General features: G+C 37.1%; 1 protein-coding gene across 1 annotated transcript in view; it reads left to right on the top strand.

Annotated features, from left to right (window-relative positions):
* The window catches only part of LOC150083280 (murinoglobulin-1-like), an 892,685-nt gene that overhangs the window by 838,778 nt on the left and 27,117 nt on the right, over window positions 1-26,790 (top strand). The window contains exon 34 of the mRNA XM_090378459.1: window positions 2,869-3,012. Coding sequence (XP_090234585.1) covers window positions 2,869-3,012 — 144 coding nt within the window. The remainder of the gene's footprint in view (window positions 1-2,868; window positions 3,013-26,790) is intronic.

The raw sequence follows: 26,790 nt of genomic DNA, 5'->3' as shown, positions 1-26,790 counted from the left end.
GACTGATGTGTATAAGACCATGAATGGTTTTAGCAAGCTCAATGTTGATGGGATTCTTCCTCTTGCTCAGATTCCACACCTGAGGGGGTCATAAATCCAAATTAAGGAAAGACAGTTATAGAATAGATTGTGCAGAAATTTGCCTTTAGCCAGTGGGTGGTTAATTGCTGGAACAAACTTCTATCTGTCATTGTGGAAGTCGACAGCTTAAATAAATTCAAGGCTGAACTAGACAAATTTTTGGAGTGAATGTATGGGTGAAATGGGAGGGGTTTTTTTTTTTTTTTTTTTGGCTGATGTTATAAAAACTTGCTTTCTTGCATCATATGCCTCTACTAATGCTAATGTCCTGTGCTATGCCACTGTCCCATTGTATATTTCATGTAATACGATATCATATGAAATTTTTGTATACCATTATTTACTTGATGCTTTCTGTGCTATGTATTAAGAGTTTGTATTGAGATGAACAATTTAGTACTATATTGTTACATCACATTACCTATTGTCCCCTTTCCAACATTTTAACTCCTAATGGCCTCAAATTTTGATGTCTCTCGAGACAGAGAGCATTGTCAATCAACTTTCATAGACCCACTTCTAGTATTTAAAGTTTGATAGAATTAAGTTCAAAATTGATTAATAATATAATAATATCATACATAGCTCATTGAAATAATAACAGTGGACACACACTTCAAGTTTAATACAGGCACATTCCCCTAATAAGTTTTGCTTGAAAAGCAAGACTTATTAGGGGAATGTTTTTGAGTTTGAACTTTTGAATTTTAAAAGCACCATTTGATAATGTATTATTTAATGAACAGTTTCTGGAACATTAAATGGATAAGAACACTTTAAAAAATAAATAACTTTCTCTACCTTATAAAATGGCAGGATGTTTTTTTCCCCCACAGCAATGTCTGACTCATTACATTTGAAGAAAATAGTAAAGAAAAGAATAACTCACAGAGAAAAAATCAATCCTCAGGCCAAGAGCACATTTTCCGATAATTTTTAAAAACAAATAGTTAGTGGAATTAATCAATTACAGGCAAACAGTCACAAAACCTGCCAACACTACTACTACTCTCCATGGCCAAGAGTAACTATCTTGGAATGCAGTCAGTCATAGTATTACTAAGCATACAAATGAAATTCTCTGTGCTAAAAATAAGCAGAGCCACCTAATGATAGCTTCAAAGTCCACATAAATAAAAAAAACATGACCTGTGTGCATTTTAAAAAATTTAAAACACATGCACACAAAATTGATTATAGTCTTGATTGATTACAATCTTGATTAAAATTCAGAAGGGGAAAAAAAAATTCCAAAAACCAAAAAAGAACATTTGAAAATTAGAAATTTCCTGAGAAAGCAGGTGTGCCCACTAACCAGAAAAGTTGGTAGGTGTGCACCTGACTTCTGAGTATCCTAGGCGCCTCTGTAGCCAGGTGGGAAGGAGCAGCAGTGTGTAGCACACGCTTCTTGATTAGACCGGGGTTCGAGCCGGTCACCACCAAATACGGAGGATGCGGAAAGGCCAGGGAATGACCACCGCATATCCCGGAGCAATATGGCCTTAGTTGCTAATGCTCCTAAAAAAAACCAAATAACTAAACTAAATAACTCTGAGTATCCTCTACCTGTTCACATCATTTTCTTCCAAAGCCAGTCGTCTAACTGTTTTGAGCAATGTGTAATACAGTGTAATACTGTATTACATCATGTCCAACAGCATTCAGCCCTTTCCTACTTACAGCTTTGATAATTAAAATTTCTCAATGAAGCTCATGTAGCTAGACTGCCATCACTGTCATGTTCAGTCAGACTACCAGATTGTTTCTGAAAAACATTATTATACAATCAGAATAAATATATTTTTGTGCTTTAAGCAACTGTCCAGGCACTTAAGCAAGGCTTTTTATCAAGTATATGATCTCTGATTCCCCTGTGCCCATTTTTAAATTATGTATATAGTGTAGAAGTGGCACTATATACACAGTTTAATGTATATTACTTGAATAGACTACAGACTGCAGTGAAGGATCTCTGGTAATAATGATTAAACATTCAGAACATGCTTCACATTTTCTCTAAGTTACAACTTTTTTGTTTCTGTTCATTCAATTAGAGCTATTTTTTCATTATCATATAGAACAAATATTGTTTTCTTCGTAATCATCTTTGACCTACAATATATCATTCAAATAACATAAATCATTCGTTTCTCACTTTTCAGTTACAGTTAATGATGTAATTAGCTGAGAATTAAGGCTATAAATGAGAATTAACAGTTATATATATAAATGACTAAATAAATTTTTTGTTTGTACTCCAAGACAACATCACAAGGTCTGAGGAGTTTGCAAGATAGGAAACAGAAGTATATTTATATCGTATTTAGTAGCCACACAAGCCTAAACCACTGTCACTCAAAGCATATGCAGTTTTGTACCTTTGAATTTGACAACTCGACTATACAGGCCTTATCTGTATTTATATCAGGGATCATGCCTGATTATTAAAATCAGTTCCAGTTGTGATTGGAACTGAGAATCAAATGCCAGAAAAAAAAGAAAATAGACATTTTTTGCCATTTTAATTAGAATTATAAAAGTTAACAATATTTCTTCATTATTACTATTGTCATAATTTAAAGTTTTAAATTATTTTGAATGGAATGTTTGTAAAACATGGCAAGTATATGTATATAGTATTTTTACTAGTTATGCCACCATAAATGACATTTATTCTGTCGCTAGAATAATAGAATAACTTGTTTTAAAAAAACTATCATTTAATATGTTAAAATATTCTAAAATTAAATTTAGTTTTTTTTTTTAAAAAAGTTACTTTCTTTACAGTTATTAGAATTGTTGTGCGAGACTTCCCAACTGGTTCAATGAAAATTCTACATAATTTAAGTCCTCACCAACCACTTGTAATAGTGAAATCTTTTGGAGAGTTTTATCTCAGCAGCAAATGTAGATGTTCTCCATTATTAAACAGTAAGTTACAAACTATATAATAACCCTTGTATTATATACTTATTTAAATAAATATGATCTTTTCTTCAGTTTTACTTTTTAAAAAAAAAAATTAACAATGAATTTGTTTTATATATGCTCAGTATCACATGATCTTATTGAACAGTTGGGCTTCACTAAAAATTTTCTGTAATCTAAACCAACTGGCTGACACCATTTTTTAGTATTAGACCTTGTACAATTCAGCCAAACCATTAATTTGGAGAATTGTTAGTGAAAACAAAATATGGATTTGATGGGGGTTGGGGAGAACAGAAATGACCAGTAAATACTCTGTACAAGGACAACTATAGACAGATCCAGTAAAATCCTGTTACAGTGAATATCATTTTAATAAAAATTTCAATTATAATGAAAATGTTTACAGCAAACTTGCATTAAGATTTTGTGCCACCCTAGATTATGGATTATTCACCATGATCCCTCATAGAACCTATACAGTTTTTATATCTAAAAATCTTAAGACCTTGAAACAGAATTTTAAATAAATTTATGGGTCTGCTATCAATTTTATTTGATTTTTATTTAAAAAATTAACAAAAGTTCAGGAAATGGACAGAAACTTTGCAGATTTTCAGGATTATAACATGAAAACACATTTTATATACGTTAATTATCAATTTGCATCATTTTTAACCTTTTCACTGAGAATTATCTTGAAATTTGTTCAGTATGCATTGCAGTTCCTTGTCTGTGTTTTCAAGTAATAGTAGATGACATAAACAATATTCTTTTTGACTCCAACCAAACAGGGACTTAAAAATTTTAAGTATTTTACTACTTAAAATTTTTAAGTACCTGTTTCGTCGGAGTCAACAAGAATATTGTCTATGTCATCTACATAGACTAAAATAAATTTTCTGTTTATACTCTGGGATGGCCATATAATCAGAGGAGTTCACAAGATAAAATACAAAAAAAGAATACTATATTTAGCAGCCACGTGACTTGAACCATGATAACTCAAAGTGCATGCCCTCATGCCTGACCACTCAGCTGTGGTGACCTCTTATGTACTTACACTCAGTGATCACTGAATTATGACGACCCCATCCATAATGGACTATGCTACATAGCTCGCAGTATAAAAGCCGAACAGCTTCATACCCTAAAGCAGTGGTCTCCAAAGTGGGGTGCATGAGGTGATGCACAATAAATTGATGTTTATTTTTTAATTATAAAAAGATTTTAGATTTTCAAAAAATAAATTTTAAAAAATATAAATAAATTAATCTCATTTAGGGGCGCCTCTGTGGGCAGGAGCAGCAGTGCATAGCATATGCTTCTTGATTAGACCGGGGTTCGAGCCCGTGACCACCAAATACAGAGGATGCAGAAAGGTCAGGGAATGACCACCACATATCCCCGGAGCAATATGGCCTTAGTTGCTAATGCTCCTAAAAACCAAATAACAACAACAACAACAATCTCATCTAACATTTTATATATGCGATCAGACTTGTTTTTAAATTACATAAGGAAGTACATAAAATTCTTGTGTTCGTGACTAATTAACAAATTAAATATAATTCTCACTAGATTTATCCTCACAAAATGGACGAGTGGCTTAAAAGATCCCTTCAAAGAAACCTCGAATTGAAGATGATGCTGATAATGCTACTACAACAAATGACCAACAAGAAAAATAGTGAGGCTGACATTTCTCCTAGTAAGAGCTTTGTCAACCACATTACAAGGTAAAAAAGATGTTGATCTAATACTGAATAAGAAGCAGTCTACAAAAATTCAAAATTATCAAGAAAACTATTTGAAATTTGGATTTACATTCAAAATTTAGGACTTGATTCATTAATGATGAATCAAGTCCTAAATGTGTATTTTGTCTTGAGATATTAGCTAATGATAGTGTGACGCCATCATGATTAGCAAGACATTTAAAAACTAAACATCCAAAACATGCACAAAACCCTGTAGAACTTTTTCACCAATGTTTAAAGTTATGCAATACTCATTCGAGTACTTTACAAAATTTCACCAAACTCAATGATAAATGTTTAGAAGCTTCTCTTGAGGTTTCTTACTTAATACGAAAGATACAAAGCTACACACCATTGGGGAAATACTTGTTCTTTCTGCTGCAGTAAAAATGGTTGAAATAATACATGGAAAACAATATATCAACAAACTAAAATCCATTCCTTTGTCTGCAAACATTGTTGGAAGACATATAAAGTGTTGCTGAGACACCTCCGTAGCCAGGTGGACAGGAGCAGCAGTGCGTAGCACATGCTTCTTGATTGGACTGGGGTTCGAGCCCATGACCACCAAATACAGAGGATGTGGAAAGGTCAGGGAGTGACCACCGCATATCCCCAGAGCAATATGGCCTTAGTTGCTAATGCTCCTAAAAACCAAATAACAAACAAACAAATGTTGCTGAAGATTTGAAGAAACAAGTAACAGAACAAATTATGCTGTGTTGGAAATTTACTATCCAGTTGGATGAAAGTACAGATATTTCTAATATGTGTCAGCTTTTGGTATTTGCTAGATTGTGTTTTAATAATGAAATACATGAAGACCTACTTTTTTGTGAGTCACTAAAAGAAAGATATACTGGAGAAAATATATTCTCAACAGTAAATGACTTCCTCAGTAAAAACAACATTTTCTGGGAAAATGAGTATAACTAGAGAATGGAGTGGCTGCTTTGTCTGGAATAAAAAAGGATTCAAGGGCAAGGTTATTGAGATAGCAAAACACACAAAATTAATTCACTGCATCATCTATAGGCAAGCTATTGCAACAAAGGAGTTGGAGCCAGAAGTACATGAAACACTCCAAGATGTGATCAATGTAGTTAGTTTTATAAAAACAAGACCTTTAAATAGAAACTGTACAATACTTTGTAATGAGATGGGGTAACCATGAAAATCTTTTGTACCACACAGAGGTCCACTGGTTATCTCACAACAAAGTACTAAAAGAGTTGTTGGACTTAAAGATGAGTTACGAATTTTTCTGTTAGAAAAAGAGAGGTGTTCTAAATTTGCTGAGTTTTCTGTGATAAGGATGAAGGATTAATTCTATTCACCTATAAATTAAATGTTGGCAGCACCCCTTGCCTGTATGCACATCAGGTTTCCAGCAGCATCGGCAAGGTGGAGTCTGTCAGCAGGTAAGAATTTAATCTTTGTATTTTTGTATTTACTTAATTTAATCTGTTTTCTGTTTAAACAGTAATTCAGCATTAATACTTCAGACTTAAAATGCACAATTAATAATTATTTTAATATAATTCAAATTAGTAACCCTTCCTATTTTTCTATCCCTAACAGCATGGTCTGATGATGGGTATCGGTAAAATGCGTGAAACGTCACCTTAAATATATAGTGGTTTGGGCAAACTTAATAAACTATATTATTAATTTCTTGTGGTATATGAGTAGTTATAGTAGTAGTAGTAGTGGCATGTGATGCAAGAAAGCAAGTGTACGAGCTTATGCAGCATTAGCCAAAAAAAATATATATATATATATATATAGTAATTAATCTTAATGGAAAACCTAACAGACATTTTTTTAAAAAGTTAACACACTTAATCTGTCCCTGCAAGGTAAAGGTGACATTTTAAGAATGTGAGAGAAAGTAACTGCTTTCCGAAAGAAACTTGTGCTGTAGAGAGAGCATTTTGCAAAAGGTGGTTGGAAAGGTTTTTATCATTATGTGATTTTGTTGCAGAAAAAGATATTAGTGTGTCACCCATAAAAACTATTGCACTTGCACATTTACAAAAATTAAAAACAGAAATTTCTTACCTGTTTGGAATTTTTTCAAATAAATAATATCAATGGGTTTTGAATCCATTTGTCGAAAATGTAAAAATCCAACGCTTCCGATCACTGCCCAAGAACAGATGATTGACACCAGGGAAGATGGGAATTTATGAGATGAATTTCAACCAAAACCTTTACACAGTTGGTGGATAGGATTGAAAAATGAGTACCATGAATTGGTAATTGGTGCAGCGAATGATGCACTCCTTCCATTTGGATCTATCTATCTGTGTGAGGTGACTTTTTCAGCTATGAGAGCTATTACAACTAAGTATCGAAATAAACAGAACTTGGAACCAGACCTTCAAATCACTCTATCACAAGATGTCAAATCAAGATATTCAGAAATAATGAAAAATATTCAATCACACTGCTTGCATTAAAAATATATTTTTGTTTTTTAATCTTTATTTCTTTTATTTCAATTTATATTTTTATGTAATTTTGCACTGAATTCTATTGGTGATTCTATACCTATATGTGATTCTATATAAATATGTATACATGTATGTAATTTATAAATAAATAAATATTACATATATCAGGGGGTGCATGCTATTTATTTTTACTAACATAGGGCATGCGTGATCAAAAATGTTTCAAGACCACTGCCCTAGAGCAGTGGTAATTCACGTCTGGTTATGCACTTCATTGTGATAAAGTAGCAGTTATAGGATATACCAATGTTCTCCCCAGGATCTATCAAATCGGCACACCACCCAGTGAATTTAACTGGCCACCCAGCTAAAATTTAATTTATTCTCACAGTACCATATGGTACTGCACACTGATCTTGACCAATATTAATTCGAACATACTATGCGGTTGAGGTCAATGCGACAGGAGCATATAATGTTAAATTATGCAATTCATTTTTGCCCTGGATTTGCTTAAGTCACATTTATAAATAACAGAAAATTTTATAATATTGCAAAGTATTACACTTCCCCACCCGGCTACTTCATAATGCCACCCTGCTGGCAAAATTTTCAGTGGAGAACACTGCATATTAAAGATATCACGGAATTTCAAAAGCACATGAATGTGGGAGCCCATGTGTCAGGTGCTTCAATATTGGAAAAGGCATGTCTTGGTTGCTCACGGCCCACTGTCATTAAGATGTACAAAGAATGGTTTCAAACAGGTGAAACACCACCCACTGACAGAACTGTAAAGGATTATACAAGGTGTATGTTTGTGGTGATCAAAGGGTGCAGCACGTTGTACAGGCTCAGTGGCAGGTCACTGTGTGACAGTTTACTTCACAATACAATATGGGGAATGCAAGAACAATAACACAAATGATAATGTGCCACACACTGAGACATGTGGAGTTCTGCACATACAACCCGTGAGACACCCTCTCCTCACTACTGATTACTGTTGGCAGTCAATGCTGTGGTGTCGACAACATGCTGGTTGGACACTAGAACACTGGAAAAAAGTCCGCTTTGGATAAGTCCATACACCTTTTCCAACTCATCGACAGATGCATTCATGTGTGTACAAGCAACTCAAGTTGATAGACCCATCATGCATGGTGCCTACCATCCAGGCAGGTGGTGGTGGTTGTTTAGTATAGGGCATCTTTTACTGACAAGAACTAGGATCCCTGGACCAATATTTCACTGGTGAGATCTACCGGCAGCTCTTAGCAGACCATATGCATGCTGCCATGTTGCATTTTTTCCCAAACAGAAATAGGATCTTCCAACATGATAATGTGGCGTATCATCGGGCTCACACTATGCAAGAGTGGTTCGAGGAACACACAGTGAAGATATCACTCAACTTGATTGGCCTCCAAATTTGTCTGACCACTTGTGGGAGGTTTTAGAATGGGAAGTGAGATGTATAGACATGCATCCATCATCTATTCTGACACTGTGGAAAGCCTTGCAGGCAGCATGGCTGCAGATCCCTAAGGGCATCTTCAAGCATCTAATGGAATCAGTGCCTAGATGAATAGCAGCTGTTATCTGCACAAACAGTGGCTAAACATGGTATTAGATAGGTGGTCACAATTCAGTGATCACTGAGTGTATATAGAAAAAAGAATAACAAGGAAGTAAGGAAAATAACCAAATAAACTGTATCCTCTTTGCAGATGTAGAGTTTCTAAAAATAAAGGAAATGAAAGAAAGTTTTTTCAAGAGTGAAAACTCTGGAATGCCTATGAGACATTATGTCTCCTTGACTGGCTAAATTTGTCGCAAACTAAAAAGAAAATTTAGGGAGTGTGAACTGAATAAAATAATTGTCACCTAATGAAGAATAAATGAAAATATCCAATGCTCCATCTTTTCACAATGAAGCTACAAGGCACTCCAGTGAGCAAAGGGCAAATGTAGCATTTTGGTATCCCCTCAACTCAGAATAGTCTGAGTTATGGGGATTTTTTTTTTTGGTTAGTTGTTGGTGCATCAGCTTCTGTGGCCATAAAGTTTTTGCACCCCCTAAAGTTTTTGTATTTTATTCTGATCCAAGCCCAAGGCTGGATTCGAACCTGCGACCTTTGGGTTGCCAGTTGCTGAGTTATGGTAGCTGTAGCCCCAACACTACACAACCAGTAAACAAACAGTCCTGAACATCGAAATGCTCAAATCCATGACAAAATTGAATAGAAAATACACACACAGAATATAAATATTCAAAAAAAAAAAAAAAAAAAAATGCCTCTAGTGAGAATACAATATTTGACATGTCAAACATAAATCATAAAGGTATGAATATATTGAAATGAAATTAATTTTCAGAAAAAGATGTGCAGAAATTGCTTTCGGCCAGCGAATGGTTGATTGCTAGACAAAACTTTCATCTGACATGTTGCATGTTGGCAAGTGTAGTTTGAATAATTTTAAGGAGGAATTAGACAAATTATTAGGATTACACAGGTGGGTGTAAAGCGGTTTTTTTTTTTTTTTTTTTTTGCTGATTCATGCTTTCTTGCCTCATTTTATGAAAAGCAGCCTGAGCATGAAAAGAGCTTTTGCTGAGTCTGAAGTTACATCTGCCAGCATAGAATCTGTGTGGTGTGAGTTAGTTGGTAGCAAAGGAATAGTGGGAGTGATCTACAGAAAAGTGAGAGTGGGAGTAATATACAGAAAAGAATATTGTGAAGAATATGATGAGAGTCTTTAAATGAAGATGGAATTGACAAGCAAGTGGGAATGTCTTCTTATAGCTGACTTTAATCTGCTCCAGATTGATTGGAATAAGTGGGAGGGAAACTCACCATTGTGAAAAAAATTTTTAAATAAACTAGATGATTATTATTTGTACCAGCATGTTAGAGAAAGTACTAGGGGTAACAATATTCTTGAACTCATTATTTCTATTGAATCCGATGACATCACAGGGCCTAAAGTACAGGAACCACTGTCAGGAAGTAATCATGCAATAGTCAGTTGGAAGATGAATAAAGATACAGATCAGTAGTTAAAGGTAAAGGCACAGATTTTAACTTCAGAAGTGGGGACTTGGGCAGTTTAGGGTGATGTATTAAAATTGGGCAGATTATGAGGGTTGGCGAATACATTTGAATTATGGAATACTTTTAAAGCAAAAATTACCGAAGCCATGAAGACATACTTATCTTTAAGAAAATATTGCAGGAGAAGGATGCCGAAATGGATGACTGCAGAGCTGACCGGCCAAATAGAGCAGAAAAAGATAGCAAAAGTACTGAAGCCTACAAGTACAAGTTGATCTATAACAGTACCACAAATATGGTTAGGGAGGCCATGGCTGCTTGTGAAAAAAGTACTGGCTTAAGAGAGCAAAATATGGGAAAAAGGAATTTTCCATGTATGTGAATACAACAAAGAAGAAAGCTAATCAGATCAGACATGCACTGAGTGTGGGAAAGTCTTAGATAACCCAGTTGATGTTGCAGATGAATTGAATAGTTACTTTGCATTGGTCTTGCCTTACAAAAGACCCTTCATGCTGAGAAGAGGCTGTACAAATGAGGCTGAGCCATATGAAGTGATGTCATAATTACAGATTGTTTATCAGAAAAACTTTTAAGCATGAAGTCAAGTAAGGCTCCTGGAGATGATGGCATTTACCCTGTAGTTTTGAGGGAGAGTGCAAAGGAGTGTATTGAACCACTGAGCGTTAATTTTGTTAATTTTGCATCTTTCGATTCAGGGGAGATTTCTTTGTATTGGAGAAGTGTCAACATATTGCCAATACATAAAAGCGATTCTAAAAATGAAATTGGTAATTGCCGACCAGTTAGTCTGTCTTCAGTGTTATCTTAGAAATCTTAGAAGCAGTGATTAAGAGTGCAATCCAGGAACATTTAGATAGATATGGCATTCTAAAGGACACACAATATGGCTTTCTTAAGGGAAAACCATGTTTAACTAATGTAGTAGGCTATTTCTACACAGTTACTCATGAGCTGGATTTAGGGAACAATTTCAACATAGTTTATTTGGATTTTAGCAAAGCATTTGACTTAGTCCCTCATGACAGGTTACTGTATAAGCTTGAACAGGTTGGGATTGCTGGGTAGCTGCAGAGCAGAAGGCAGAAGTTTGTGATTAATGGATATTTCTCAGATTGGTGTAACGTCAGGAGTGGGGTCCCTCAAGGTTCGGTTTTTGGACTACTGTTGTTTCTCATTTTCATAAATGACATTCACAAAGGGATAAAAGGCATGATGTTCAACTGAAGACAATGTAAAGATTGGTAGTCGTTAATGATCAGTGCGCCTCTGTAGCCAGGTGGGCAGGAGCAGCAGTGCGTAGCACATGCTTCTTGATTAGACCGGGGTTCGAGCCCATGCCCACCAAATACGGAGGATGCAGAAAGGTCAGGGAATGACCACCGCATATCCCCCCAAAGCAATATGGCCTTAGCTGCTAATGCTCCTTAAAACCAAATAACAAACAAACAATGATCAATGCCAAGCAGCATGCCTCCAGAATGACTTGAACAGATTTCAAAGATAGTCAGAGAAGCAACAGCTAAGTTTTAATACTGCTAAATGCAAGGTCTTACACTTGGTGGGGGCAGCAGGGTGGTCCACCTCCAGGTACCAGCCAGAAAGGGGGGTGCTATCACTTGAAAATACGAGAAGGAAAGTATTAACTTTAACAAAATAATTTCAACTTTTTTTTTAAATTTATCTTTCTTTGCTTAAATTTACACTTGTTAGTTGAAATTTATTTTTGATACAATTTAATTAACGACAAGACGCTTGGATTTTTATATTAATCGACTGTGATTGTAATACTTGCATTTAAATTTTTGATATGTTATTAAGGCACATAAAACTGGGAATCAAACCAATATTCAGCCTTTACAAATGCATTTAGTTTAACCACATTTTTTTGTAAAGTTTGTCTTATAAGTCATTAAGCTAGCACCACATTGGTGAGCACATTTATATGAAGTATACAAGCGAGCCTTTGTATTTCCTGAAAACTTATTTTTCATTTTGATTTCTACTTATTTTACATTTTACAGATATTTTCTACTTTTTAATGAGCTTCTTTATATAAGTCCCTACATATAAGTACAAAATGAAGCAAAATTGACCCAGCAGATTTCAATAGAGAAAAGCAAAGAATGGAAGAGAAGTTATTCAAGAAATGTCTAGATCATTGTTGAAGTATGTTACACATTCAACATCTAGTGCAATAGATATTCAGCATGATAAATCAGATGAGCAAATACAAGTCATTTTCTCAAGAGGAAGAGGAAATAAACATATTTTTAAAGTATTCCAATGTCGCTTTTTGGCCTATCCCGGTACTAGATACACTTGAGAATTTATTTTATTAAGAAAGACAGTGAAAATTTTCAAAATAAGAATGGAGCTTTTGACACTGTTGAAAGAGCAGGAGAAAAAATTAAAGGGAAATATCGACAGACAACCTCCTCGTTTTATAAGACAATGCCAAATGGAGAAAAACTTTTAAGCACAAGAATGGTTTATTCACCATCATCAGGAAATTTATTTTGTTTTTGCTGCACACTATTTTCATTGCAGAATAAAGAAATCGAAACATCCAACTTTATCACAGGATTTAAAACTTGGTGGAAATTAAACCCAAAAGTTTCTGACCATGAAGATAGTAAACAATATCTCTCGTGCTTGAAGAAGTGGAAAACCTTAAGTGCAGGTTTGAAGTTTCAAAAAACTATTGATCACATTCATCAGACAAGGGACAAGGTATTCGTGTAATGATTGCGGCCTCCAGGGTTTCCCCTATATACCGCTGTATCTTCTGTAGTTTATTTATAGCCGGCAAGTGTGTGTAAATGTATGTGTGTGTGTATGTTTTAGTGTAGGTTCTGATGGGTGTTGTTTGCCGGCCCTGGAGACTTTGCAGCCTGGAGGCAGGGGGGGAAGCCACCTGCGTCCAGACTCCCATACCTTGCCACGAGGAGGCGCTCCAGGGGTTAGTAACCGCAAAGAGGGTTTCCAACCAGTGGTAAACCCGTGAAAGTTATGGGATGGAGAAGTAGGACAAAGAAAGAAGAGAGATATTCTCTTAAGAAAGGAGCAGAAAACAGTAGGATGAATTAACAACTAAGAACAGAGAGGAAAGTTAGGTTTTCTCCGACTGGAAGAGGAGCCCAACCTCAGCCAGCCAGAGAAAGGAAAACTCAAGAAACAAATTTAATTGTGTTTGAGACACCAAGAAAATAACTTAACTTAACTTAGCATCTAATTACAAAATTTTCCAAAAATTTACAGTGAGAAGACGAGACTTCTGAGAAGCCCAGAAGAACTTGTCTGAACAATAGTTGGTAAGAGTTTTAAACAGTTACACTAAATAACAAGCAATCTAATAACCTTCAGTGATTTTGTTAGAACTGCAATTCTAGTATCTTAACACACAATGAGGAAAACTTGAGATTTAACAAGGCTATTAACTCCGAGAGTCATAATAAAATTAAGATCACAATTACATAAAAAGAGGAAGTTGTAATTCTAAACAATAATTTTTTTTTTTTTTTTTTTTTTAATCCAAAATTTTGAGTTAAACAGGATGAGCTGTGTTTAGCATCTTTCGTCTTCTAAACATGGAGTTAGCATAGTTACAAAAAGCTGAGAAGGATTCTGATGTTTCCAAAAATTTTGGGAAATCATCTAGGGTGTAAACATTAGTGTCTAACATGAGCTGGTAACGTAAATCTAAATATATGTTGCAATTTAGGACTAAATGTTCCACCGTCTCCTCAGCTCCACAATGACAAAGAGGAGAGGGGACCAGTCCAAACCTAAAAAGGCGGGAGTTAAGGCTGTGACCCGTAAGAAGAAAAGAGGAAAAAAGTCCAGATTGAAGCCAGGAAAGATTCTTAGATTTTACAAAGACTTTAGGAAGGAAGGAGAAAGTAATTCTGCCAAGGGATGAGTCATCCCAAGAGAGCTGCCACTCATCAAGGGCTAAACTGAGCAGTCGAGAAACTTCAAGGTCGGTAGAGTTATTATAGTTATTTTCAAAAACACCAATGGAAGCAGGGGTAAGACGCCTCCTGTGAAATTTAAGAAATGCAAGGATAATTTCTAAATGAATGGGAAGGCGCCCATTCAGAACTAGCAGGGCATCAGTAGAAACAGTTCTACATGCCCTGCTCGTGGCCAAAAGGAAGGATCTTTGCGTCTGTAGAAGAATTTTAAGGATGAGAGAGTTTTGAACATGGGAACCCCACGCACCCGCGCCATATGTAACAATTGGGAAGAATATAGATTTGTAGTATAAACCCAATGTTCTAGATTTGAGGTTCCAAAGAGATCTGGCAATGTGAATTAACCAGCCAGTAGTTGATTTAATTTTTACCTTTAGGAATTTGCAGTGTGGAATGAAAGAAAGACGATCATCAATCACCACCCCAAGGTATTTAAATTCACGTACAAGCTTGATTGTCTGGTTGAGAAGCCTCACCACAGGAGGACGATTACGATTTAACAGACCTTTTAAGAGAAGCTGCTTCGTCTTAGATACAGAAATCGAAAGTTTATGAAGTGAGCACCATATGTGTAGATCATCCAAGATGTGGTTAGCCTTTGTTTCAAGCTCAAGGCGAGAATTCCCAGGGATCAGCAGGGCAAGATCATCAGCATAGGCAATATTAACAATATCGCCATGAGGGGCATTTAGCCATCCATCAAGGACCACGTTCCAGCAGACAGGGCCAAGAGCGGATCCCTGAGGACAACCCCTAGAAACCGGTCTCGAAACCGAGCAGAAGCCCAATGAGACCACAAGTTCCTATCTTGAAAGTAGCTGGAAATAAGGCTATAGATAGGACAGGAAACCTCGGCCCTTCGGAACCTCTCCAGGACGCTCTGCCACCACATGGTGTCAAAGGCCCCTTTGAAGTCCACGAAGAGACCGAGAACGTATTTTGAAGGAGATGTTCTAACAGTATTTAAAAGAAGATTTATAGCATCTGTAGTTGATCTGCCCTTCGTGAAACCAAACTGGGAAGAAGAGGAGAGATTCCTAGAAACATAGTAGTCTTTAAATCTTGCAACAAGAAGTTTTTCCAGAATTTTCCCAAGAAAAGGAAGAAGAGAGATTGGCCTATAGGACGAAGGTGAGTCAACGGGTTTAGCCGGACTCTTAATTAGCAGTTTAAGATTGGCAGTCTTCCCAATGATCTGGGAAGACACCATAAAGCAAACAAGTATTCATTAAGGTAGCAATGAGACAGGGTTTAGTTTTCCAAGTGCGCTTTACGATAGAGACCTCAAGATTGTGAAGCCCAGGACTTTTGCCACAAGAGAAAGAGTTGACCACTGTATCGATTTCCTCAACGGTAAAAGGAGGTTCATTTGAGGGGCCTTCAAAGGAAAGATGTTGAAGACGAAACAGAGTCTGGTCATTACTTTCAGGAACCGAAGTATCCTGTGGAAGAAGTTCATCTAAAATCGCTTCAATAGATGCAGACCAAGTGAGAGTTTCAGAGGAATTGGGGAGTGAGATTGAATTCTGTGGGGTATGCAGATGTAATTTTGACGCAAGAACTTTGTGAGGTAGGCCCCAGGGATCGTTTTTAATAGTTTGTTCAACTAATCTATCCCATGCAAGAGATTTCTCCTTCCGGATAGTGTTAAAGTAGTTGCTTCTAGCATCTCTGTAAATTTCAAAGAGCCTATTCAGTTCTGCAGGAGGCCTATCAGACCTTTTGGCCCTATTTAGATCACGTCGAGCAGCCCTGAGAAGACGCCGAAGAGCAATAAGACTGGCAGTCCACCACGGAACAGAGTTTATGATTCTTTTCCTCTTTACAAAGCTAAGATCAGAGGCCTTGGAAATAAGTTCAATAATTTTCATTTCCAGAGAATTAGGATCTAAGGTAGTAGTATTTGAAATGAATTCCTCTGTAGCCAGACTGAGGAGATTAGCATCAAAAAGAGACCAATCCGCGTCCTTTGTCCTATAACGAGGGGTATCATGATTAAAATGGGAAGGAGAAGGTCTGAGTGTGGTGACCAGATCAAACGTAATGGGGTAGTGATCGCTACCAGACCAGGAAGGACGAACCAACCAGTTATTAATACCTAAATTAAATGGACGATTAGATATGGTTATGTCAATAAACGATTGTCCCAAGGCATTTGAGGTGGGGGGTTGACCTCTGGTGTTATGGACTATAAGGTTTTTAGAGATGATAAAATCTTCGAGTAACTCACCTTTGGGACAGGATGTGTTACCACCCCACATTGGAGAGTGAGCGTTTGAGTCAGAGGAGATTAAAAGTGGTAAACCCGAAAGCCTAAATAAAAGGTCCTCAAGATAATTAAGGAAAGGTTCAATAGGTTGGGAACACCTCATATAAAGAGAAACAAAAAAGAATAAGCTGAAAGATCCTTCAAGACAAGCACAAGCTGCGAATTTAGAGCATAGGCTTGAAATCTTTGTAACAGTAATCGACGGATCAGCAATGACCAGGGCCGCCCAAACCCTGGTCACCGCAGCACGACCAACACCAGAAGATTCTGGAATGGACTGCACGATCCGAGACTGAAGTGGGAGACCTTTAACTACGCCCTTAAAGGAGTATGGCTCTTGTAAGGCCAAAACAGAAAACTTATGCAATGAAATCATTCTATATACATCATTAACAACTGCCAGACTACGCTGGCAGTTTAATTGCAATATCTTAACACTAAAATTTACATTATTATTTTGTGTTCTATTCATAGTCAGTTCTTAATTTGGTCTGTTCTTGCGCCCTGAAAAATTCGGGGCAAGTAGTATCTTTGTAGGAATGATTTGCAGGTTTCTTTCTGAGTTTGCAATTTGGACATACGGTCGGAGAGGATTTATCAGGGCACTCAGCAATTTGATGTCCCTGTCTTGCGCAGTGGCCACAAGTGTTCTCTTTAGATCTACAGTTCTTGGACGAATGTCCATATCCGAGACACTTGAAGCATCTGGAGGAGACGACGAAGTCTTTCACGCCATGCACCGCCCATCCGATATAGACTTTGGAGTTTCCACATAGGAGATGACGTCTAATAATACCTGAGACCTCCACGACCCAATGCTGGGAGCCCAACAGGCGTGCATTCATCTTGAATCTCAGTTTGATGCTGTTCTTGAAGACTTCCCAAGGAATGTCTGAATCGCTAAAGTTTTTCTTGAAAAGATCTTGAAGAAACTCCTCCTCGCTAACGTCTTTGTTGATATCGTAAATTATTACCGTTGGGTTGAGTTTCCTAGGAGTGTCCACTGAGAACTTTAGCTCCTCAAGCTTCTTACAAGACTTGAGAAAGTCTAGATCTGCTTTATATGCGGTCTCGATGATAATGCCGTGTTCGCGAACCTTGCGAAACGCTTTAATTTTAACAGTGCTGAATTCCTCTTTAAATTTGGAAGTGATTTCCTTTTTAACCTCTTCGCTCGTCTTCAGCTCAGAGGACTCCGTGGCGCGCACCAGAATGACATGTTGCAGTTTAGGTCCAGTAGGTGGTGTTGGAGCCAGTGAAGCCGCTTTAGCATAGGTTGGTGTTTACAAAGAAAGAAAGCAATGGAGACATGTTTTGGCATTGCAGGGCATATGAAGTAAGAAAGCAAGCTTATATAGCATCAGCCAAAAAGAAAAAAAAAAAAAAAAAAAGTTTGTTCCAACTATCAACCTCCCGTTGACTAAAGGCAAAACTTCCACACATTTATTCTACAATTTTCTTTCCTCAATTTGAATTTATGCCCCCTCAGTTGAGTAATCTGAGCAAGAGGAAGAATCCCATTAGCATTATGCTTGCTCAATCCATTCAAGGCCTTATACACCTCAATTAGATCACCTGGCAGGTGCCTAGTCTCCAGAAGCTGCAATTTGCAGAACTTAAGCCTTTCTTGATAACACCAACCCTTTGTTCCACTCACCAACCTTGTTGCCCTTCTCTGTACTCATTCCACCAGCTCTACATCTTTCCTAAAATGAGGCCTCCAGACCTGTATACAGTATGCAAGGTGTGGCCTGACCATTACCTTTTACAAGGGGACAATCACCTCCTTCTCCCTGCTAGCAAAATTCCTGTATATCATTGACAAGACACCATCAGCTACTCTTGCAGCCTTTTTTGCACTGCTCAGAAAACTTCATATCTGATGGCACAATTACCCCTAGGTCCTTTTCATTCTCCACTACCCTGAGTGTAGTACCACCCAGTTGATATGTTACTCTGGGGTTACTGCTACCCATATGCATTACTTTACATTTGTCAATGTTAAACTTCAGTTGCCACCTCTCAGCCTATCTGCTCAACTTTTCCAGATGCTGTTGCAGTAGCGTACTATCATTACTGTCATTAGCAACCCTGCCAACCTTCATATCATCTGCAAACTTAGACATTAACCCTGATATGCCTTCATCAGTATCGTTGATAAATACCAAAAACAACAATGGGCCCAACAACGAACCCTGGGGGACTCCACTAATAACATTAGTCCATGAAGAGCAGTGTCCATTGATAACTATTCTATCTTTTCCCACTCAACCATCCTTTTATCCATTGTAGCGACTTGCTCTTAATTCCTTACTGCTCCAATTTGTACCGTAGTCTTCCATGTGCCACAGTACCAAAAGCTTTCCTAAAATCCAAGTATATGATATCAAAATTATTCTTTGCATCCAATTCCTTTGTGACCACATCATAGTATCCAATCAAATTTGTCAGACAAGACTTCCCCTAAACAAATCCATGCTGTGTCTGAACTATAACTGCAGTGTTGTCTAGATGTTCCTTCAGTGCTTCTTTAACCAGTGACTCCATTATTTTCCCTGGAATAAAAGTTAGACTAACTATTCATTAAAAAAAAAAAAAATTCCCAAGTTACCTAAGAGAGAGAAAGAGAGAGAGAGAAGTAGAAAGGAATCACCAAGAAAGAGAAAAATGATGATATTCAGCTCAGGACCCTAGGTGTGCCCAAGCCCATACTCACCAGATGCGAGCCCCCAGTGTTATACATTGGCTTTTAGATTTAATCTTATTTCTAGCTCGTCAGAATCTTCCTTTTAGTGGACATGATTAATCCCTATTTTATACAAATAGAGGAAATTTTAGAGAAACGGTAGAGTTGCTATCAATATGACCCCATTTTGAAAGAACATATTTTAAGAATTGAACATTCATCTGATAGGAAAGAACCCTCATATTTATCACCAGAGATTCAAAATGAGTTTATTAACATTTTAGGAAATTATATGAGAAAAAATAGTGCCCAATAATATAAAACAAGTTAAATATTTTGGAATTTATTTGACAGTACACCAGACATATCCCACACTGACAAAATGTGTAAAGTAATTAGATATATTCACATTGTAGGTGACAAGGTTGAAGTGAAGGAGTCATTTTTAGGCTTCTTCCCCATTGTTGGAAAGACCACAGCCAAACACACAAAAGAAATTTTGAATAATTTAGAAAAAGATGAACTGGGTATATATCTGTGCCGTGGTCATGGCTACAATAATGCAGAAACCATAGCAGCAATTCATGGTGGGATCCAATCTAAAATTAAGGAAATTAATCCCAAAACATTGTTTACATCCACCTTGTTCACATTGTTTACATCCATTGTGTAAACCACACATTAAATTTATGCAGAGTGCATTCATTTGCAAGCGTTTCGTCATGCATAACCTTCTTTTGAACACCTTTATTCTTTCTTTTCAGTCTCTCCACACCATTGGGAAATAATGATAAAGCTTACAGGAATGACAGTCAAAAGACTTGCCCAGACAAGGTTGTTGTTGTTGTTGTTATTGGTTTTTAGGAGCATTAGCAACTAAGGCCATATTGCTCCGGGATATGCAGTGGTCATTCCCTGACTTTTCCGCATCCTCCGTATTTGGTGGTGATGGGCTCGAACCCCGGTCTAATCAAGAAGCGTGTGCTAGACACTGCTGCTCCTTCCCACCTGGCTACGGAGGTGCCTCCCAGACAAGGTGGAGTGCACATTATAAATCTGTAAATATGGTCAAAATGAATTTAAAAAATAACTTCTGCTGTACAAACATTTTGCAAACTTCACAAAAATATAAATACCAGAGGAACCACTGAAATTTTATTATTATCCATATGTGATTTTTCTTTTCTAAGTTATCTTTCTTTCTGGCACGAAATTCTACAGGAAGTTAACCTTACATAAAAATATTTACAGTCAGAATAAGCCTGGAAAAATGTGTTGAAAAGTTACAGCCCTTAAAATTATTAATGAAGAAAGAAATAAAATTGTAGAAAGGGCTCTTCAATTTGCAAATACAACTTGTGAGGAAATGGGCATTTCAATATGATGAAGAGGAAGAATAAGAATAAAAAAAAAAAAATGCTGCCTGAAATGACGAAGGATGCTGTCACTTCATGTGGACTGTCACTCCGAGAAGAATTAAAACGAGCAATGTATTAATGCCTGAATAGGTTTCATTGAGAATTAGAGGTTCGTTCAAAAGTGATGGATGAAATTTTTTCAGCATTTGCCAATATTTAACTGTATAATTTAGTTGATGCAAAGAAAGAAGAATATGAAATGCATATTTCAAAGTTGACCGAAATTTTCGATGAATTTCATCATGAAGAAATTTTATTAGAAATTGGCCGACTAAGATGTCACTTACAAGCTGCAAAAATAACTGTGAGGGAGCAAAACAGTGGACAGCTTTGCAGTTTGTAGAGTTTATTATAAAGTGGGATTTTTTTGAAATCGCCACCAAATTTATTATATGTTTAAGGTTTTTTTAGCATTATGTGTATCTGTAGCTTCTTGCAAAAGAAGCTTTTCCAAATTAAAATTAATTAAAAATTACTTTCGCTCATCAATGGGTCAGATTAGATTATCAAATCTAGCTATATTATCTATTGAAAATGAATATGCCAATAAAATTAATTTTGATGAGATTATCGATAAATTTGCCGAAATGAAGACACAAAAATGGAAACTATAAATCTCTTGTTATTGATTTTCACATTTTGTATCTCTTTTTGCTATTATATTAAATACTATGTAAATACACTATACTTTATTCACTGAATTTTTAACATTCCTTGCAAAATGTTCTCAGTTTTCTGTGATTTCTTAAAATCAATTAAGTTTTAAAACTTTTTTTCAAGTTGATAACATTATTTAGGGCAGGGGTGCTCAAACCATGTCCTGTGGGCCACTTGTTGCCCGCTGGACCCTTAATTGTGGCCCACAAACACAATGAAGTTTCCAAAAAATATTTTAAAAATATATATATATTATAGCACAAAATGGAGTATGGCAACTCCTGCACCACTTATCAGTTAAGCAGGAAAGCTCAGTTTCTCAACGAGCATGCACAGGTGGCGCTGCTACATTTTTGCATACGTTCTAGTTCCAGTGTTTACCAGAAAGGTATTCTCGAGTCTCTGGACCTTTCTAGAAACTGTCAAGGTGTGTATATATATACTTGTGCTTGCATGGATTTTAGTCATTAATCAGTTAGAATTCGATCTCACGACATGCTCTTTCTGAACTTTCGATTATTAACGAATGATACTAATAATTCTTTAGTTTTTATTACATTGTTTGAGTGTTGTAAAAATAAAGCTAAGTGAATTTAATCATTTAGTGAAGCTTTAATTACCTTTGTTATATAAATATGTAACAACAGTAATAAGAGGCCCTAGTAAATTCAAAATGGTGGGTACCAGCAAAAAACATGTTTGCAGTGAAGTTAGCATTAGCATTAGTAGAGGTGGCATATGATGCAAGAAAGCGAGCTTATGCAGCATTGGCCAAAAAAAAAAAAAAAAAAAAACACTTCCATTTCACCCCTCCGTTCGTTCGAAATACCTGTCCAGCTGAGCCTTAAATTTATTTAAACTATCAACTTCCACAACAAGGGATGGAAGTCTGTTCCACCAACCAACTACCTGCTGGCTAAAGGCAAATTTTAGTTGTTCGCAATTTCAACAAAAAATGGACTGATTTATACTTATTTATGGAAACTGATGGAAAGCGTGTTTGTTTAATATGTCAGGAATCAATATCTGCTGTCAAGGAATACAATTTGAAAAGTCATTATGACATGAAACCAAGTTCATCAGTCTCCAGGGTCAGGTACACACAGACAAACTGAACCTTCTCAAAAAATCATTAAAATCATAACAATCAGTTCTTAAGAAAGTATTGGAGGATGCTGAGAGTTATGCCAAAGCTAGTTATATCATTGTTCAAAAAATTGCCAACAGGTCGAAACCATTTTCTGATGGAGAATTTGTGAAGGAGTGCCTTGTAGCAGCAGCTGAAATTGTGTGCCCAAACAAAGCTGATGCCTTCAAAAAGATAAGCTTGTCTCGAATGACTGTTACTGGGAGAGTAGAAGAATGGCATTGAACATTGAGGAGACATTGAAAACAAAGTTGCTAGCATGCAAATTTTATTCATTGGCATTGGATGTGAAACCATGGATTTAACCGATACAGCTCAGTTGGCTATTTTTATTTGTGGGATCGACAACGAACTTAAAGTCTTTGAAGAACTGTTGGCTTTATGTTCCTTGAAAGGAACCAGGAAGGGAACAAACATTCTGAAAGCTATGAAAGTGACTCTTGCTAGATATCACCTCAGTTTGAAAAATCTTGCAGGGTTGGCGACAGATGGAGCCCCAGCTATGGTTGGAACAAAAGCAGGATTGGTAGCACTTTCAAAAAAAGAACAAGAAATAGATACTGGCAGATTTACCAGCTGCCATTACGTCATTCATCAGGAAAATTTTATTTGTGTGCCAGATCTCTCGGTTTTGAAAATGTCATGAAAGTTATCACAGACATTGTAAATTTCATCCGAGCGAAGGGTTTGAATCATCGACAGTTTCAAAATTTTCTACAAGTGGAATGGGATGCTGATCATGGCAATGTTGTGTACTTCTCTGACATGCGATGGTTAAGCCGTTCAAAAGTGCTCACGAGGATTTTTGAGTTGAAAGATGCCATCCAAGAGTTCATGAGAGCAAAAGGCAAGCCAGTATCAGAGTTCAATGAGAAGTGGTTGGCTGATTTTGCCTTCCTTACGGACATGTCTTCTCATTTTAATGAGTTAAATTTGAAGCTCCAGTCAAAATATCAACTGGTGCATGTCCTGTTTAATCACATCAAAGCTTTTCAGATGAAATTAAAACTCTTTAAGTGCCAACTTCAAGACCAGAATTTAACTCATTTCCAAGGAACGTTGAAATAGCAATCTGCAAAATATGCTCCTCAATATGTGGCTGCAATATCTCAGCTCCAGACCGAGTTCCAAGAGAGGTTCCAAGATTTCCACTCTCAAGAAAGAATCCTGATCGTGGTCCTTTCTTAACCCCTTCTCTGTGAATGTGATGGAGACTCCAGGGGACCTCCAACTGGAAATCATTGACCTTCATTGTTACTCAGACCTGAAAATCAAATTTGATGAAGTGTCTCTCCTAGGATTTTACCAAAAAAATGTAGAAAGGGGAAAATTTGTCAATTTAAGAATGTATGCGGCAAGAATCTTCTCCCTCTTCGAAGCACGTACTTATGTGAACAGATATTTTCTAGAATGGAGCACTCCAAGTCAAAATTGAGGACAAAAATTTACTGATTGTCATGTGGAGCACTGCCTCTAATTAGCTACCACAGAAATAGTTCCTGACATTGAATTATTATTGAAAAATAACAGAGTGAGTTTTCTCATTAACTGAATCTTTCATTCCTTTCATTGCTATTGCATTGTAATAAAATTTACTTATAAATGCAGTTGGCTTCATTCTTTTAAAGTTTACTTAGTTTGTTTACTTAAAGTGTACTTAGCAAGTACAGGTCACTGTTGAAAAAAAGCCGTGAATTAGGGTTGAACTTGAAAGTGTCTGCAATTCTGCCCAGACACGATAGGAGGGAGTATATGATGAGAGCCTTGTCGATCAATTCGGCCCTGGAGGGATTGTGCAAGGCTCAAGGGGTAGAATTTTTTTCAGCCTGGACTGTACTTGTTAACAGGAGAGATTGCTTCTACAGGGATGGGATACACTTAAATAGAAAGGGTGCAAGAATTTTTGCTGATGCTGTCGAGGCAGTGTTAGGTGGGTCGGAAAACTGCTAGTTGGGGGGGATACAAGGACTAATAGATTAACAGTAGCCAGTGGCAGAGGTGGAAGTGATTCTTGCACTGCTTCTATTGAAATGAGCAGAAGTCTGAAAAACAAGATGCAGGATATTTCAGAGACTGCTGGTAGTCATTGCGGTACAAGTAAACACATGGGTTGTGTTAGGGTAGCTAAGAATAGAAACAGGTGCATGTATACCTGCGTGTACACCAATGCTAGGAGTTTGGTAAATAAATTTGATGAATTTGAGGTATTGCTCAAAACATCAAAGGCAGATATTGTTGGGCTATCAGAGACGTGGTGTCACACAGATATAAGTAATGCGGAACTGGAATTTGGGGAATACAATGTGTATAGAAAGGATAGACAGGACAGGAGGGGAGGAGGGGTTATGCTATTAATTAAGAAACACATAAAGTCCAAGGAAGTGAAGCCAGTTGACATCGATGGACAGGGCAGTGTCGAGTCAGTTTGGTGTGACATAAGCATAGGGAAATCAAAATTGAGAGTAGGAGTGTGCTATAGGCCTAATGACTCTGATGAGTATAATAAGATATTGTATAGGGAAATAGAGTGGGCCAGTAAATCAGGGAGTCTTATAATGGGGGACTTTAATTTCCCAGATATTGACTGGAATTTGTGGGTTGGTCACTCGCACACTAGCAAGGCTTTTGTGGATTTATTGGATGATTGTTTTCTACATCAGCATGTTCGTGAGGCAACAAGAGGGAGCAATACTCTTGATCTGATTATCAGTAGTGATTCTTCATGCATTAAGAACCTGCAGATAAATGAACCACTAGGTGGCAGTGATCACAGTGTGTTGAAGTGGGATTTACTCAAGGAGGTAACTACCATCAGAGGTAAAGGGAAGGGTTTTTGTTTTCGTAAAGGCGACTATGATGGTCTGAGACAGTATTTAAATTCTATACAGTGGGACCAACTGATGATGTTACCAACAGCAAACTCAAAATGGGAAGCATTCAAGGAACTAATCTTGGAGGCTACCAGGCTTTACATACCAACTAAGAAATATTGTTCAAGGTTTAGGCCTAAATGGTTGTCAGATGAACTAATGAGACATGTGGCAGAGAAGAAAAATGCATGGGATACATACAAATTAATGGGTGACATGGAAGCCTATGATAGATATAAGTTGGTCTGTAACCAAGTCACAAAGGAGATTAGGCAGGCAAAGGCAGACTATGAAAAATCCTTGGCAAAGGATGCAAAGAAAAACAGAAAAGAGTTCTTTACATACTTGAACTCGAAAAGGAAAGGGATGAATCAGATTGGTCCACTGGATATTGATGGTTCAACAGTTGAGGATCCTGCTCAGGTGGCTAACAATCTAAACGAGTATTTTGCATCTACATTCACGCATGAGGAGTTATTCAGGAAGGAGAATGATGTAGGTAAAGTAAACATTGGCAGTGAGCTGGATGATTTTGTAATAACTGAGAGGAAAGTGGAGGAGAGATTGTTGAGGATAAACATAAAAAAGGCACCTGGGGTGGATGGGATCTATCCAGTTATATTAAAGGAGGCAGCAAAGGAAGTATGCAAACCCCTAGCCATAATTATGAGAGCTTCTTTGGACTCAGGGGAGGTACCCATAGACTGGAGATGTGCAAATGTAACCCCAATTCACAAAGGAGGATCAAAGGCTGACACAAGTAATTATAGACCTGTTAGTTTAACTTCTGTTCCAGGTAAATTAATGGAGGCACTGGTTAAAGAAGCACTGCAGGATCATCTAGACAAGAATTCAGTTATAGCTCAGACGCAGCATGGTTTTGTTAAGGGCAGGTCTTGCCTGACCAATTTGATTGGATACTATGATGTAGTCACAAAAGAACTGGATGCAGGGAATAACTTTGATATTATATATTTGGATCTTAGAAAGGCTTTTGATACTGTTGCACATGGAAGACTGCTGCACAAATTAGAGCAGTGTGGCATTGGAGGCAAATTGCTGCTATGGATAAGGGGATGGTTGAGTGGCAGAAGACAGAGAGTGGTAATCAATGGACACTGCTCAACGTGGACTAATGTTATTAGTGGAGTTCCTCAAGGTTCAGTGTTGGGTCCGTGGTTGTTTTCGGTGTTTATGAATGATATTGATGATGGGATATCAAGTTTAATGTCCAAGTTTGCAGATGATACAAAGGTTGGCAGGGTCGTTAAGGACAATACTGACGCTATGCTGCTGCAACAGGATCTGGAAAGGTTGAACAGATGGGCTGAGAGGTGGCAAATGAGGTTTAACATCGACAAATGTAAAGTGCTGCATATGGGAAACAGTAACCCCAGAGCAACGTATCAACTCTGCGGTACTACACTGACAGTGGTGGAGAATGAAAAGGACCTGGGGGTAATT

Source organism: Mastigoproctus giganteus, chromosome 7 (genome assembly GCF_048544385.1).
Source record: "Mastigoproctus giganteus isolate SK-2022 chromosome 7, ASM4854438v1, whole genome shotgun sequence".
Classification (NCBI taxonomy): domain Eukaryota; kingdom Metazoa; phylum Arthropoda; class Arachnida; order Uropygi; family Thelyphonidae; genus Mastigoproctus; species Mastigoproctus giganteus.
Note: the sequence above shows the minus strand (reverse complement) of the source record. Positions and strands in the feature narration are given on the sequence as shown.